General features: G+C 39.4%; 1 protein-coding gene across 1 annotated transcript; it reads left to right on the top strand.

Moving 5' to 3' along the window:
• Window positions 1-2,049: 2,049 nt before the first annotated feature.
• Window positions 2,050-13,653, top strand: HSPA14 (heat shock protein family A (Hsp70) member 14). The gene is made up of 14 exons (XM_057366434.1): window positions 2,050-2,120; window positions 2,245-2,325; window positions 2,432-2,514; window positions 3,564-3,612; window positions 4,340-4,433; window positions 4,547-4,637; window positions 5,782-5,886; window positions 6,496-6,657; window positions 7,060-7,215; window positions 8,419-8,521; window positions 10,002-10,214; window positions 10,622-10,795; window positions 11,683-11,753; window positions 13,014-13,653. Exons 1-14 carry the CDS (start codon window positions 2,064-2,066, stop codon window positions 13,090-13,092), a joined length of 1,518 nt encoding a protein of 505 aa, XP_057222417.1. The 5' UTR covers window positions 2,050-2,063; the 3' UTR covers window positions 13,093-13,653.
• The last annotated feature ends 756 nt before the right edge of the window (window positions 13,654-14,409 follow it).

Raw genomic sequence — 14,409 nt, 5'->3', positions numbered from 1 at the left:
AAATTCCCTTGCATTCTGAATCCAGGCTGCTGCTTACACTTTTATTTAGAGGTAGGTTATTGCCCGATTTATCAGCTCACTCAGGTTCAGTGAAGGCTCTAAACTTCCCATTAGATAAGGACAATTCCCCAAACAGTAGGAAGGACACAGGCAGACAAGGGCTTTTCACTCCTCAGCAAACACCACTTGCCATCACAAACCTCTGCCAAGGCATTTTTTGCCGACTACCACTCAGCTTTGCTTACATCTGGCAGGAATATTAACCGCTTTAGTTAAGATAAGCAGAACTTCTTATCATGTGATAAGCTCCATGTGTCCATATGGACATGTCCATGGCATAACAACAACTGGAAAATAACTGGGGATGTGCTTAGCTGTGCAGGAGTTGTTACCAGTGTGGCCACAAGCATTTTTTAATGCACAGATTACACATTTTGGTTTGGGTTCTAAACACCAGTATATTGTCATRAATAGTGCAGCTGGCATTAGGATTTGGGGAAAGCACAGGAAAAATATTCTTGGTTTATGTACTGGGGTTTCCATTCTTCTTTAATCTCTCATTTTCCATGTTTCTTCCCAGACAATCTGCACCTTTTCCTTGGCAAAAAAACATCACTTTTATCAACCCTTTCTTCTACAATACCTTTTTCCAGTCTCCAGAGGTCTCTTCTGTTCGCTGATGCCCTTTTTCTCTTTTCATTCCTCCCTTTACGTGAGAAGAGGAAAACGAGATTTTGGTCATCCTTCAAAGGTACTGTTTCCAGTTGTATAAGCTTTGCTTTTGTCACACTGCCATCATCTCCCAAGCACAGACTGCTGGCATCTGAGCTCCAGCCTTTGGTCACATTCAGCAAGTTCAGGTACCCAAAGGAAGAGTTTCCCATGGCTTAGGAACTTGGGATCTGTTTTGGGAGACAAAATCTTCTTGCAATTTCAAGTGACACTTTTCACTTCTGAGTGATCCTGGTCCATTCCTTTATGGTTCTGGTCCATGTCTAAAGCAGGATAAGGACATTCTTCGCTTCATAATGATCCAGTGAGATGGCCAAGAGGAGCACTTAGTCTCCCTATGGAAATGAGATGCAAATGAGCACCCAAACTTACWCAACTGCTGTCACCTGCACAGTGTGAGGTTGCAAACATGAGGTGGCCTGTCCTGTGATAACTGTGCAGTCCCTTTGCGGGGCCACACGAACTCTGAGGAGCTTTTGGCACAACAGCTTGGGCCAGGATGAAATTCTGTGTGAATGTTGCTGATTTCCCCAGGAATCATTAGAGATATTTTTTTTCTTCCCTTTCTTGTGGCATTGAGGATGGATTTCTCCATGMAGTGCAGCATAACGACACAGAGATTGGCTTTCAGACATTGGACATGCCTTAGATGATGCCAAACCAGCGCTTCAACTCAACCTACAGCACTAGATGTAAAGAAATTTCTGCAATACAGAAAGGTTGGGCATTAGGAGGAATTTCTTCACAGAAAGGATTAGACATTAGAAGAGGCTGCCAAGGGAGGTGGTGCCGTCACCGTCCCTGCAGTTGTTTAAGGAAAGGCTGGATGCGGCATTTAGTGCCATGGTCTGGTTGGCAGGGTGGTGTTTAGTCACAGGTTGGACTCGATGATTGCAGCGATCTTTTCCAACCTAATCGATTCTGTGATTCCGCGACTTAAAATGCCTCCATGCGCTTCACKGCCAGCAACTGAACCGCGAGAGGCGCCACGAACATACACCACMGGCACAGCTGCTGCTTTCTCCACTTTAATCTCGATTTTCTATTTTAATTTCCCTGTTWTCTAATTTCCGCTCTTTACCCTCTATTTTCTCCCGGCCCGGGTGTCCCGGGTTAAACAATCCCTCACGGCCCCGGTTCCCCTCAGCGCCGCTTCCCGCCAAAACCCCGCGCCTGGCACGCGGAGTCTGCCCCCGTTGCTATGCGCGATGACGCCTCTCCCTCCGCTTTTTCTCATTGGCTGCTCCGCCGGTGACGGCGCAGCGCGGCGCGGGATTGGCTGGGAGCGGGCGCGCGCGGGGCACGTCGGGGCGGGAGGGAGGGAGGGAGCGATGGCGGCCATCGGGGTCCACCTGGGCGCCACCTGTGCCTGCGCCGCCGTSTACAAGGTGAGGGCTCCGCGGCTGCCAGGGGCTCTCGCTCCGGGGTTCTCTGCTGCTCCGAGCTGCCCCCTCGGCGGTGAAGCCCCGAGGGGCGGCTCACGGGTCTGCCTCTCTCTGTCTCTTCCTCCAGGATGGCCGCGCCGACGTGGTCGCCAACGACGCCGGGGACAGGGTSACACCCGCGGTGGTGGCGTTCTCGGAGAGCGAGGAGGTGAGGCTGCCCCTCCGCGGGGTCCTGTAGGGAGAAGGAAAGAAAGGGCTCTGTTTGTCTGTTTGCTACTCACTTTTTTTTTTCCCCCCCTTTATTTTTCATTCAGGTTGTTGGCCTAGCTGCGAAGCAAAGTAGAATAAGAAATATTTCAAACACTGTAGTGAAAGTAAAGCAAATCCTTGGGCGAAGGTAAGAGAACAGGCGTGAAAGGGGCGGTGAAAAGTTTTATTTTCCCTATTAAAGCTGGTCAGCACTTGAGTTCAACTGAAGGCATTTTAACTTAGTGTGGAAGTAGTTACGTTACCCTGGAGCTGACAGGAGGGTATAATGTCTTTTAAAAAATATTCTGTTATCATAGAGTCTTTTGGTTTGGAAGKGACTTYAATTATCWTTTTGTYACACYCYTGCCATAGGCAGGGACACTYTACACTCGATTGGGTTGCTATTAGGAACTTCTTAGTCTACATTTCATTCCAGCAGCAAAGAGATGCTCCTGAAAACTGAAAAGTAGAAAACTAGTATTTTATGTCTGAGTTTGATTGTGAAAATCTAATTGTGAAATTTGGTCAAAAGTTTTCATGTATGCTTAAATTTCTTATCTAAAATGTTTTGTTATCTGGTTCTTTCCCGTGTGTTAAATCCACTGTGGTTTTGTTTGAATGAAACTTTGTCTTACTTTTATTGCAATAGTGAAACTATTGACTAGTGCCTGTTGTGATTCCTCTGTTAGTGGAGCTGTGATAATTTGCACTGGCAATTACAGTGACACTAAAACTAAACCTCTTGGGTTGGATTTACCATCAGAGATGTGRCAAAGCTCTTTAGTGATGACCCAGCTGTGTGCTATGGCCCTTTCATTGACAGGAGATGACAAGATGTTGTCCATTGTGATTTATTTCTCAGCATTTTTCAGATGCAGAACTTGACTTAAATCTTTTRTAATGGTAATGGGGKATAGCAGGTTAAAACAATGTGTTGGGTTTTGTTTTCCCTTTTCCCTAACTAGTAGGTATTTTTTCTATCCTAAGTTTGGGGAAAGAAAAGTGAATGATGCCAGCAGTCAGAACTGTTGGGTTTCCTTCTATTTTATGAATATGTCTGTAGAGTGGAAGCAGGAATTTTTGGTTCAAGTATAGCCTTGATGTGTTGGAGATCTTATAAGGAATATGAGCAAGATGAATTTTGCAATTACCCTTGAACAGGTGATTTATTTTGTTCTTTTGAAYTTTTCTGGACAGCCCTGGTGACCCACAGGCAAAGAAATATATTGCAGAAAGCAAATGCTCTGTGAGTATGATAATTTGTATCATTTTATGATTTTCTTGTCATTGTTTGTGCCACACTATATCTGTGTTCTGTAGTGATCAGCTCTCATCATATGAGGTCCCTTTGCTGCTATGTGGAATGTTTCTGTTTTTATCCAGTAAATAGCCATGTTCTGATATCTGACAGCATAATATAGTTCTAACAGAAGAATTTTTGTCTCTTGGCTGTTCTCCAAARGGATGAATTTTAATATATTTGTGTAGTAGCATTATTGGTTTTTTAGTGCTGGTAGAAGATGCTCAGGTTACATCACCTTGTGATAAAAATGTTTACTACTTGATTTAATGTCAGTATTTAATTTGTATAGTATTGTGCTTGTTGCTAGAAAATTTTGCAAAACAGGAGAAATTGTCCTGAAAAATACATTTGTAATAAAGGAGCAAGTTTTTCTCTGAGTTTTGTCTCTTCATATTGATGTGATTTTTTTAAATAGTTAGGGTTTTTTCTTATAGAAGAAACCTGGCATGGTTTTGTTCTAAATATTGCTTTTGTACTAAGGAAAACTTAAAAGTTGGTCATGCTGCAGATCTTTGATAAGCATCTTGAAAGCATTTATTCCCTTGTAGTAGAGTACTAATGCAGAGGATACCTACACGGTCCAGTGCTTTTTACTTGAAACAGAACCTAARTTAGGTTTTGTTATTAATGAAATTACTGTCTAACAAAGGTGTGTTGGTTTTGCTTACAGATAATTGAGAAGAATGGAAAACTTCAGTATGAAATAGATAACAAGCTCATTAACCCAGAAGATGTGGCAAAACTAATTTTTAGTAAAATGAAAGGTATATAATAATTAAATTTGTAGTATGTTTTAGCTTTTTAAGCTGTCCTTGTATTTTTAAGATTTCTTTTTTTTTTCTTTTACTCAACATGCTCTGCCTGTGTTTATAAACAGAGACTGCTCAGTCTGCATTGGGTTCAGATGTAAACGATGTTGTTGTCACTGTACCGTTTGATTTTGGAGAGAATCAGAAAAATGCCCTTGGGTAAGAGCATTAAGGTTTTTATGTTATTTTATGTGCCTAAAGCAGAAGGGCTGGAAGATCAGCAGTGGAAATTCTGTTGCTGGACTTCAGCTTGTGACTGTCAGTCAAGATTTTGGGATTTTTTTTTGAGCTGGGAAAACATGAAAGCAAGAAATTAAATCCTGAGTTGAGAAACTTTAAATGGARTTCACTGACATAACCAAAAGGAAATTTTGAATCACTAACGTGAGGGAAATTTCAATTTAATGTAGGCTAGAACCTCATTTCAGATTAGGATTTTCAGTGACTCCTTTGAAATGCAAATTCTGACCTTCCTCCATAATTTCCTCTCCCTGTCCTTCATACTCCCCAAAACTAAGTGATGCTACGTGACCTACTGAGGTCTGTTTTGTCAGAGTACAGCKATGGAATACATACCCAATTTCTACTTGGAAATTCTGTTTGGAAACATGTTTTCTGGAAGAGTTCCTCCATATGAAAACATAAATGTACTTAAAATTGAGCATAAATGGCAGCATCTGTTTCTGCTTCCTGATATGTAGAAGCCCTTATGTTTAACTGTAACTAAATAACTAAAGCCTGCCTAAATGGTCAGAAAACAGTTAACTGGGGATTTGCTGTGTCTATAGTGAAGCATTCTGCTGCTCTGGTAAAACTTCAAAGTGGAGGAAACAAGTTGTGGGGTATTCCCAGGGTCACTGAGCTTTCAAGAAAACAGCTAAGTAAAATGTTACAAGTGAGGCACAGTGAGTTCATTATGAAATAAATCAGTGTTCCTGGTTGCCTGTTGAAATAACGTATTGACAGTTTTTAATACCACACCTGAACATAAGTTACTAAGTTTGATTTAGGGTGGAGTTTTCAGTCTTGTAGTGGAGGGATGTTTTCCAGTTTTCACGGGCAATATAAATTGACAGACCTGTGTTTTCTTTGACAATGAGCACACAACAGTCCTATTACTTGAAAAATACAGTAGTAACTGGATTTCTTCGTACTTTACTTTTCCAGTCACTCAACTTTGTTAATACCATGCAGTAAAGAAGGTCTGATTAGGTGGCACATATAGTTCAGGTGAAATCTTAATAGTGTGTGACTATGGTGAAATCATTAAAGTAAAATGAAATGTTGTTATGGCTCATTGCAGGGAAGCAGCTGCAGCTGCTGGGTTCAATGTTATGAGATTAATTCATGAACCATCTGCAGCTCTCCTCGCTTATGGAATTGGCCAAGATTCACCCACTGGGAAAAGGTAAAATCGTAATATTTTACTTCTTTTCAAGTTCTTGGATTTAAATCCTGAGGAATCTTAAATGAAGGAATGCTGTGTTACATTAGCATGAGGTTTGTTTTGCCTTTTTTTCTCTCAATAAATGAATAAGCATTTGGAAGTTGTAATTTGGTAGTGCTTTAAATGCCTTTGTTTTGGTTTTTATATTTTGAGAATTGTCTCTAAAGATTTGTCCCCAGTTTGTGATTTTCTCTTTTATGAGCTGGTTAGCTTGAAGAAAAATGCATTCATTTTAAACATATTTTGGCATAACTGTTTTTAATTGTGGGAGATGGGATCATTTTACACATGCTGGAAGAACTAAAGCAGAGCTCCTGCGTTCAGTAAGTGCATTTGGTTGTGTTTATGAATATTCAGATTATTCACAAGACTTTGAAAATAGTTAAATCAGTGTGAACTACGTTGTTGCTCTTGGTGTTTTTTACTGTTCTCAAATACTTCTTGCCTGACTAAAATCTGCAGTATATTATTTGTTGGTATTTTTAGTGTCTTTATAGACAGCRTGTCAAAATTAACATACCTTTTGATGGTTTACTGATGCTGCTTCCAATATTTTTTTTAATGTGGCAGCAATGTGCTGGTTTACAAACTTGGTGGAACGTCACTTTCTATCACAGTCATAGAAGTCAACAGTGGAATATATCGTGTGCTTGCCACAAACACAGATGACAGCATTGGTGGAGTTTGCTTCACAGAAGCTCTAGCGCAACACTTAGCTTCTGAATTTCAGAGGTAAGATTTGAATTCCAAGCATGTTCCTGTTAGGACAGGAAATTCATTATCTAGTGCTTGCTTAAAAAAAAATAAATCTAGCAGACTGTCTGTGAGTAAAATGGTTCAAGTAAAGATCATGTTGAAGGAACAATCAGTTGTTTGRGGCCAAGAAGGAAGACTGGGAAATTCTGGGGTTTGTGTGGATGTTGCCTGAAATTGGTGTTGAACTATAAGGGCTCAGCTATGAACTCTGCTGTGTCTCAAGTGATGTGTGCAAACTTTCAGTAGTGACACTGTAGTTAATACTAAAATGTTTATAAAAAGAAGTTCAAAATCCCTACCTTGTTTTTCCTTTCAGAAGGAGTTATCAGGCAAAGTCCCCCCTCTATAAACTTCTATCTTTTTTTTTTATGAATACAGGTCTTGTAAGCATGATATTAGAGGAAATCCCAGAGCCATGATGAAGTTAATGAACAGTGCTGATATTGCAAAACACTCTTTATCRACCCTGGGAAGTGCAAACTGTTTTGTAGATTCATTGTATGATGGATTAGATTTTGATTGCAATGTGTCCAGGTAAGGCAGATCTTGAAGCTACTCAAATCTTTCTAGGTGGTATTATGGATGTTCAATTAAGCTTTGGTTTCTGGTGGTGTTTATTTTGGAGAAGAAAAGAAGATTGAAGGCAGATTTGCTGTTCCATATTGATTGTTGCCTTGTGCTGCAATCTGTAGTGGTCAGGGCAGTTGCACTAACAGTGTTGCCCCAATGGTTAGAAGGTAAAGTACAAAAAGGCACAAGGAGATCCCATCTTTGGGGTCTGGCTGTTGATGGGAGGAGAGTAAATACCATAATGAATCAAGGTGGCTGTTTCCTCCCCTTTATTGTTTTTGTTGCTATACTTTCCTTAAAGAAAAGATGGCTTGTGGACTCTTTAAATAAGATCCAGAATGGTAGGGGTCCTGGGAATCTTGATGTTGCCTCAGTGACAGCTGGGGTAGAAGGATGTCTTCTGTCTTTTTGTTCATAGTGCTGTGTCCTACTCAGTCTCTTTTCCCTTGGGATGGTCTCTTACTGAGAGTTTTAGCTCACTTTGATTGCTCTTCCAGGCAGCAGCAGCTTTAGCAAAATGAAACAGACTTTCCCGGTTTAGAGCTCCAGCAGTCTAAAATAAGACACAGCATGTTTGCAAATGTGAGAGGGGATACTGTGTACCGTGGGTCGGCTCAMTGTTGGATGGGGATGCCAATCMTGTGGATAAAGTGTTGCAGACWTGGATTCATTGTATTCGTGCAGAGYAGAACTTCCTCTGCAGGSTTGAAAGAGACAAAAGCAAGCTCAAGTTTGTCTCTTAATTTGCTTAAACTACTTCCTGTCTGCAAATCATAACGCACCTTRATTTGTCTCTAAAAAATATTTGAGCCTTTGTATCCATCTTAAAGATGAAGCAGTTCCAGGATTTTTGTTTATTTTTTCACATGAGTCAAGACAGCAATACCGGGTGTTGTCAAGACAACAATACTGGTTTTTTTTTCCTCTAAAGTACATAGAAGCAGAATGAATGTGTGTTCCATGTAGGTGTCAGTGATGAAATTTATACACAAATACTTCCACAACAACAAAATCACTTGAAGATTAACAATGGGAAAAGATTAATTTTTTTTAAATCGCTTCATACCAGCTGGAGAACTAAAGTATATTCTAAAAGTTCMATTTCAGCTGTTTGCCTGTAATGGATGAAATGACCCTTTTTGAGTGTATTTCGCTTTTCTCTTCTAGGGCCAGGTTTGAACTTATCTGTTCTTCACTTTTTAGTAAATGTGTAGAAGCAATTAAAAAGCTCTTGCAGCARGTTGGATTTACAGCAGATGACATTAATAAGGTAAAGATAGAAATCATTTGTCTGTACAGTGCTTCATAATTCCACAAGAAAATACTTAGGGGTCTGTTTTCCTTGCAGTCTGAGATTTTCATTGTATGTTTAAGGATTTTGAATTGGGATCCAACAGTCTATGCACTCAAGATCTTTAGGACTTCYATATTTGCTTTCATTAGTTATTTAAAGTTTAGTATAAGGTAGAGTATAATAAGCTGTGTATTTTTACTGCTACATATTGAATAGGGGAGGATTTGCCTCCATTTTATGTGTTTGTGTGACTGCCCAAATTCAAGCTAAGGAGTACCTTCCTTAAGTTCAGTCTCTTGACTTTGTTCTGCCTTCACTGAACTTTGGATGAGGTTTGCTGACACCTCTGAAGAAAGGCCAGGCGTTGACTTAAAGTTGAATAAATTGTTTGGTGTCCACTTGATGTTCGTGCTCCTCCTTGTTGGCATAAATACCTCATGAGATGCCAAACCAGAGGGTGTTTTAATCGTAAAGATGGTGAGCAAGGCAGCTGACATTAGTAGTTTAATTCAAATGTCTCCTGCCTTGGTGTAAGGAAATTCATCTTGCCCCCTTTGTACCTGGGAAATGCATTCATTGGTGGTGGAATTGGCTCCCCAGGTCTGCAGCTAAAGCTGCCTGGTGCTTTCAGTGACATTTAAGCTATTTCAAATTAATTGGTGTTTGCTGTGTCACATCAGTTTCACTGGTAGACAGTGAAGTATCCCAGGCCACTGTTCAAAAAATGGCTTTTGTTTTCTGGTGGCAGTGGTTTTTAGGTGGCCTTTTAGGCTCTCAGGCTTTAATGCTTTGAATGGAGGGCAGTTGAACACTTTAAATGTAAAAATAAGTCATTTAAGAGTAGTAAATTATGCTTATGTTTTACATAAGGAAATTTAGGAATTGGCTTTGTTTTCAGATGTCTGATTTCAACAAAGACACTGTAATAAGACTTGGACTTACAGATAAAACCTTCTTATCGGTGCATGATGAAAGGGTGAGTGGTAAGCAGCACAAGTTACAACAAGGGGAAATTTTAGATTCCAAGAAAGGAATTTGTAGTGTGAGGRAAATCAGATGCTGAACTAAGCACCTGCAGAGGCTGTGAAATACATATCTGTAAAGGAAGCATCCTGAGCAACCTGTTGTAACTGTACCTCCTCTGGCCACGAGGTTGGACTAGATCACCTCTGGAAGTCCCTTTCAACCTGATGGTCTTTTTGTGATSAATTTCTCAATTTTTAAAGTGTTACTTTATATAGCTGTTTCTGGCTGTAAGGAACACTTTTCTGAGACATCATATTTCCTTTAATTTCAAATGYAAAAGTATCACAAGTAAAACAAGGACTACATAAATTTTTGTTTTAATAACTGCAGATAAAATACCCCAGAGCAGTTTTCATTTCTGTACTGCAGGATGTGACCTGTCTGTTTTATCTGACATAAAGAGTTGAAATCCTTCTGGCATGTTTTTTAGGTTGTTCTTTGTGGTGGGTCTGCWCGAATCCCAAAGCTACAGCAGCTGATCAAAGATATTTTCCCAACYGTGGAATTACTGAATTCAATTCCTCCAGATGAGGTTATTCCCATYGGTGCAGCCATAGAGGCAGGAATTCTGCTAGGGAAAGAGAATACCTTGTTAGAAGAAGATGCACTCATTGAGTGTTCTGCCAAAGATATTCTTCTTAAGGTAAGACTAAAACTAGAATGTTAGAAAATTTTACTGCTGCAGTGAATATATAGCACTAATTATGTAYGGTTCATATTAGAGAAGCAGCATTGTTTTATTATTACTTTTACAGATAATGCTATAGATAAATGCTACTTGGTAGTAGCATTTAGGTTTATTGACAAAAAACTTGACAGAAAATACTGATTTTGAGGAGAGATAATTTGTATCTTTTCTATGCTGTAATAGCTGGACTTYCTATTTATAGGAATGTCAGGTTGTTGTGATGTGTCACTTGCTGTGATGGTAAATGTGACAGAGGGAGCAAATCTTGGATTYCTTTTCTTGCAGAACATCATTGTAACACTTCCAGCTCAGTGAAGCACTTAAAGACATGAACTCAATTTCATTTTTTTTTTCTTTTTTAGGGAGTAGATGAGTCAGGGGCTGACAAATTCACCGTGCTATTTCCATCAGGGACACCACTGCCAGCTCGAAGGCAGCAYACCCTGCACGCTCCTGGAAATATTTCTTCTGTGTGCCTTGAGCTGTACGAGTCATTGGGGAAAAGTCCCATGAATGAAGAAGATAAATTTGCAGAGGTGAGTATACACACATTCGTGTGCACTTCTACCAGCAGCTCCCTGAAAATCAGTTGGACCTGGAAAAAAAAAAAGGGAAACCATTCCCACCACTACCAAAACTTGTTAGAAAATTATAATAGCATGCATCTCTTCGGCATTGGTCTTTATTAATTCTTCTGTACATGGATAATATTTAAGCATTTTGTAAAGAAAGTGAAGTTTCCCTTTTGAATTACTAAAGGGCTGACAGGATTTGACACTTGYAGTAAGTGAGTTATTGTATAAGTAAGTTGACTATTACAGTAAGATCACCTGGGATGTGAGATCTTTATCAGTCATGCCAGTAGTGCACAGATCCTCCAATGTTTTAAAAATAAAACTGATGGAGAAAATTACATAGCTAGTGTGTTGATTACTTTTTGATCTTCCTGGATTTGACAGGATCTTGTATTAAATACTCAACTTAATCACAGTTGCAAGATTAAATGGTTCTATCAAGTGAGGATTTAAAGTTGTTGGTTAGGAGTCAACCTACAGAGAGAGCACAGCTTTTTTGAAACAGTGATGATGCACTTTCCTTGAAAAGCATCAGAGAAGGGGCAGATGTGTCTGAAATTGATAGAATATTTTAGAGGAATATTATTCCACCTTAGTTCTGCCCAAATATCTTTTATTGGATAGGGAAAGGATGTTTACCTAATAATTACAGTATGGATCCTAAGTAAATGACACTGCGGGGGGATAGGTCCCCCAGCTATCTTGGTGGTAGGTTGTGAACCAAACCACAATAACAATAGTGCAAATAGCTTAAWATAGATTAATTTGCCCATCTTACCTGTTGTCACTTCCTTTGAACTGCTGTGCATGAACTTCAAGAGCTTGATTATAATCTTTTTTTTTACTAGATTGTACTCCAGGATTTAGATAAAAAGGAGGAYGGCCTACATGATATACTCACTGTTCTCACTATGAAAAGGTAACCAAAATACTTGTTCTGCTGTTTATCTTGCTATGTCACATTTCTGGCAAGCAATCTTTGCTGCTGTTACAGAGTATTTAATTTTATATTGAGAAATTTATATTCAGAATTTCAATTTTATTGGTCATGGGGCTGCACAGTCCTAGCAGGGGTAAATTCAGTRGAAATGTGGGTTTTCTGCAGTACCTTTGGTGCTGTCATTGTTTGTGTCCTAAAGAAAGCAATCTTAATACAACTGTGTGTTATTTTTAGCAACATCTGAACCGTTGATCAGTTTAACCATGCTTGAGAGCAGTCAGGGTCTCAGACTTCCTGTGGAAGTAGGTTGGGTAGTTTTGTTGAATACCCACACTCTAGGGAAAAACTGAAAAATATTTTGGCTTTTTTAGTGATGAAGGATTGTAGAATTTACAGTGGTTCTGTCCTTTCAGAGGCAGGGTTTTTAAGCAGAGAAACAGTGCCACAAAAAAATTGTACTTGGTGTTTAAGTTCAAAATGGTTCGTTTTCTTATGTTAGCTGTCAGGTGTATTAATGCCTATTAATAGACCTCACCTAGAATGCCTTGTTTGTCATACAGAGATTTACATTTAGCACTGATAAGGAAAACAACTTGGGGATTATAGGTACAGCTCTGTCATGCAGACAAACAGCATTCTTTTGAAAGAAGTTTAGGTAATATTTAGGTGAAAATGGGAGAGAAAGTTTAGTATTTCTGCCTAAATATTTTGTGTGACTGTGTGCCTGACTAAAGTAGGACTCAATATTGGTTTTTAATTCTTGGATTTTGAAAATTAAATTAAGTTTTCCTTGTTGAAGGAGGTGCTTGGAATTCAAAGACTACTTACACTTTAAAAGTCAAGTTGTCAAGCTAAGACAAGACATACTTTTATCAATCCATTGCTCAATTCTCACAATGAATATTTTGAATAATACTACCACATATTCTGTTTACAAACCTTTAGTAAATAAATTCAGTTGCAATATTTAAATGTGTTCCTGGATCTATTCCAGCATATATAGAGAAGATCCTTCTTTAAGGGCAAGAAGTGCATATATAAACACTCACTAAATTAAACTTAATTTCAAAAACCAGTTTTATCTGTGTTGAAGCATTGTTGAAGTTTTTCCTTGGATATTTCGATGCTGATCTTTCTTGCTTTCATCTGTGTGAAGACTATTGTTTATTGTTTAACATGCAGTAATATAGTAGTTGTTGTGTTGAGTTAATCATAAATATACCCTCTTTTTTTATCTAGGGATGGGTCCTTACACGTTACTTGCACAGATCAAGATACTGGAAAATGTGAAATCATCACTGTTGAAGTGGCATCGTAGTCCATTTTGAAAGGCAAAGTTTTTCTGAGTTGATTTTGTCTCTTACTGGCTTTTCTGGCAAAGCAGTGACTCTCTGGGATGTCTCTGAAGATTGGAGGACTGTAATAAACTGTAGTAAAATGCTCATTTGCCACCAAGTCTGTTTGGAGTGTGGTGCAAAATGTTAGTCAAGACATGTGGAAGCAGATCATTGAATTATCAGCATTTGATTTAAAAAATGAAAAGCACAAATGTTTGTGCCTCTGGTTCAGCAACAAGCATATTCCATAGTCTAAAGATTTTTCCTTGACTAATTAAGTCTAGTACTCTTTTAGCCTGTATATCTGTGGCTTCAGCCACATAACTTTGGACCAGCGAGAGCTAGACTGGTGAAATGGTAATTGTACTGGAATCCTGTCTGGTTTTGATATTGCCCAAAAGTGTGAAGGTGGAGCCCATTTGTGCTGGCCTCTTGAGTAGGTTAATTTTTTTTCTGAAGTTTTTTTTTCTGTAAAATGGTTTTGTGGTATTACCTGGGGCATATAAGAGTTAAATGTGCTTATTTATATGTTATTAAAATAATTTTTTTTATGTAGATCCTGGCAATCTCCATTCTGTGTGGCRCTGTTTTAATCTATATGTCGTACATTTGTCTGGGTATAAACTGGCAGGTTGTTTTAGTAACAAGGTGCAGCAGGCGAGTGTGGTTATCTAAAGCACGGGCAGTGCAACAGTTCACTGCTTACAACTATGTGTTACCTTGTAAATAAAAAGTTTCATAGTAGAGCCCCGCAGAGAAAATAGAGCAAGGGATACCAGTCTGGATTAGAAGAGCTGTGTTGCATCACCTGGTGTTCGAAGAGAACTTGAGAACCTCGTCTAAAAGCACCTGAAATTAGATTGTAGCCGGGGCGGGGTGGGGCTCGTTTCTGTTCAGCTGTGACAGGGGAGGTTGGGGTTGGACATTGGGAGGAATTTCTTCACATTAAAGGTAATTGGGCATTGGGATGGACTGCTCAGGGCGGGAGTGGTGTTTAAAGAAAGCCTGGAGAGTGGCACTCAAGTGTCATAGTCACTGATGGTGTTTGCTTATAACTAAACGATTGTGTGATTCTGTGAAAGCTACATTATCAGGAAACACCTCTTGAGGAGGGAGCTGTGACAACGGTGTAACTTTTTTTTTTTTTTTTTAACAAGAAGTGCCTGGACTATTTCTCCGCAGTTCTTCCTTTCAGCTTTGCAGCTGAGGTGTCGGGGGAGGAAGCTGCCTCGTGCTTCCCCCGCCTTCCCCAGGCACCGCAGGGCTCTAAAAGAACAAAGAGAAAAGGCTTTAAMTCC

The sequence above is a fragment of the Malurus melanocephalus genome, unplaced genomic scaffold (genome assembly GCF_030028575.1).
Source record: "Malurus melanocephalus ecotype Western Australia unplaced genomic scaffold, MMel_1.1 scaffold_65, whole genome shotgun sequence".
NCBI lineage: Eukaryota > Metazoa > Chordata > Aves > Passeriformes > Maluridae > Malurus > Malurus melanocephalus.
This window is presented reverse-complemented; position numbering and strand designations above follow the sequence as displayed.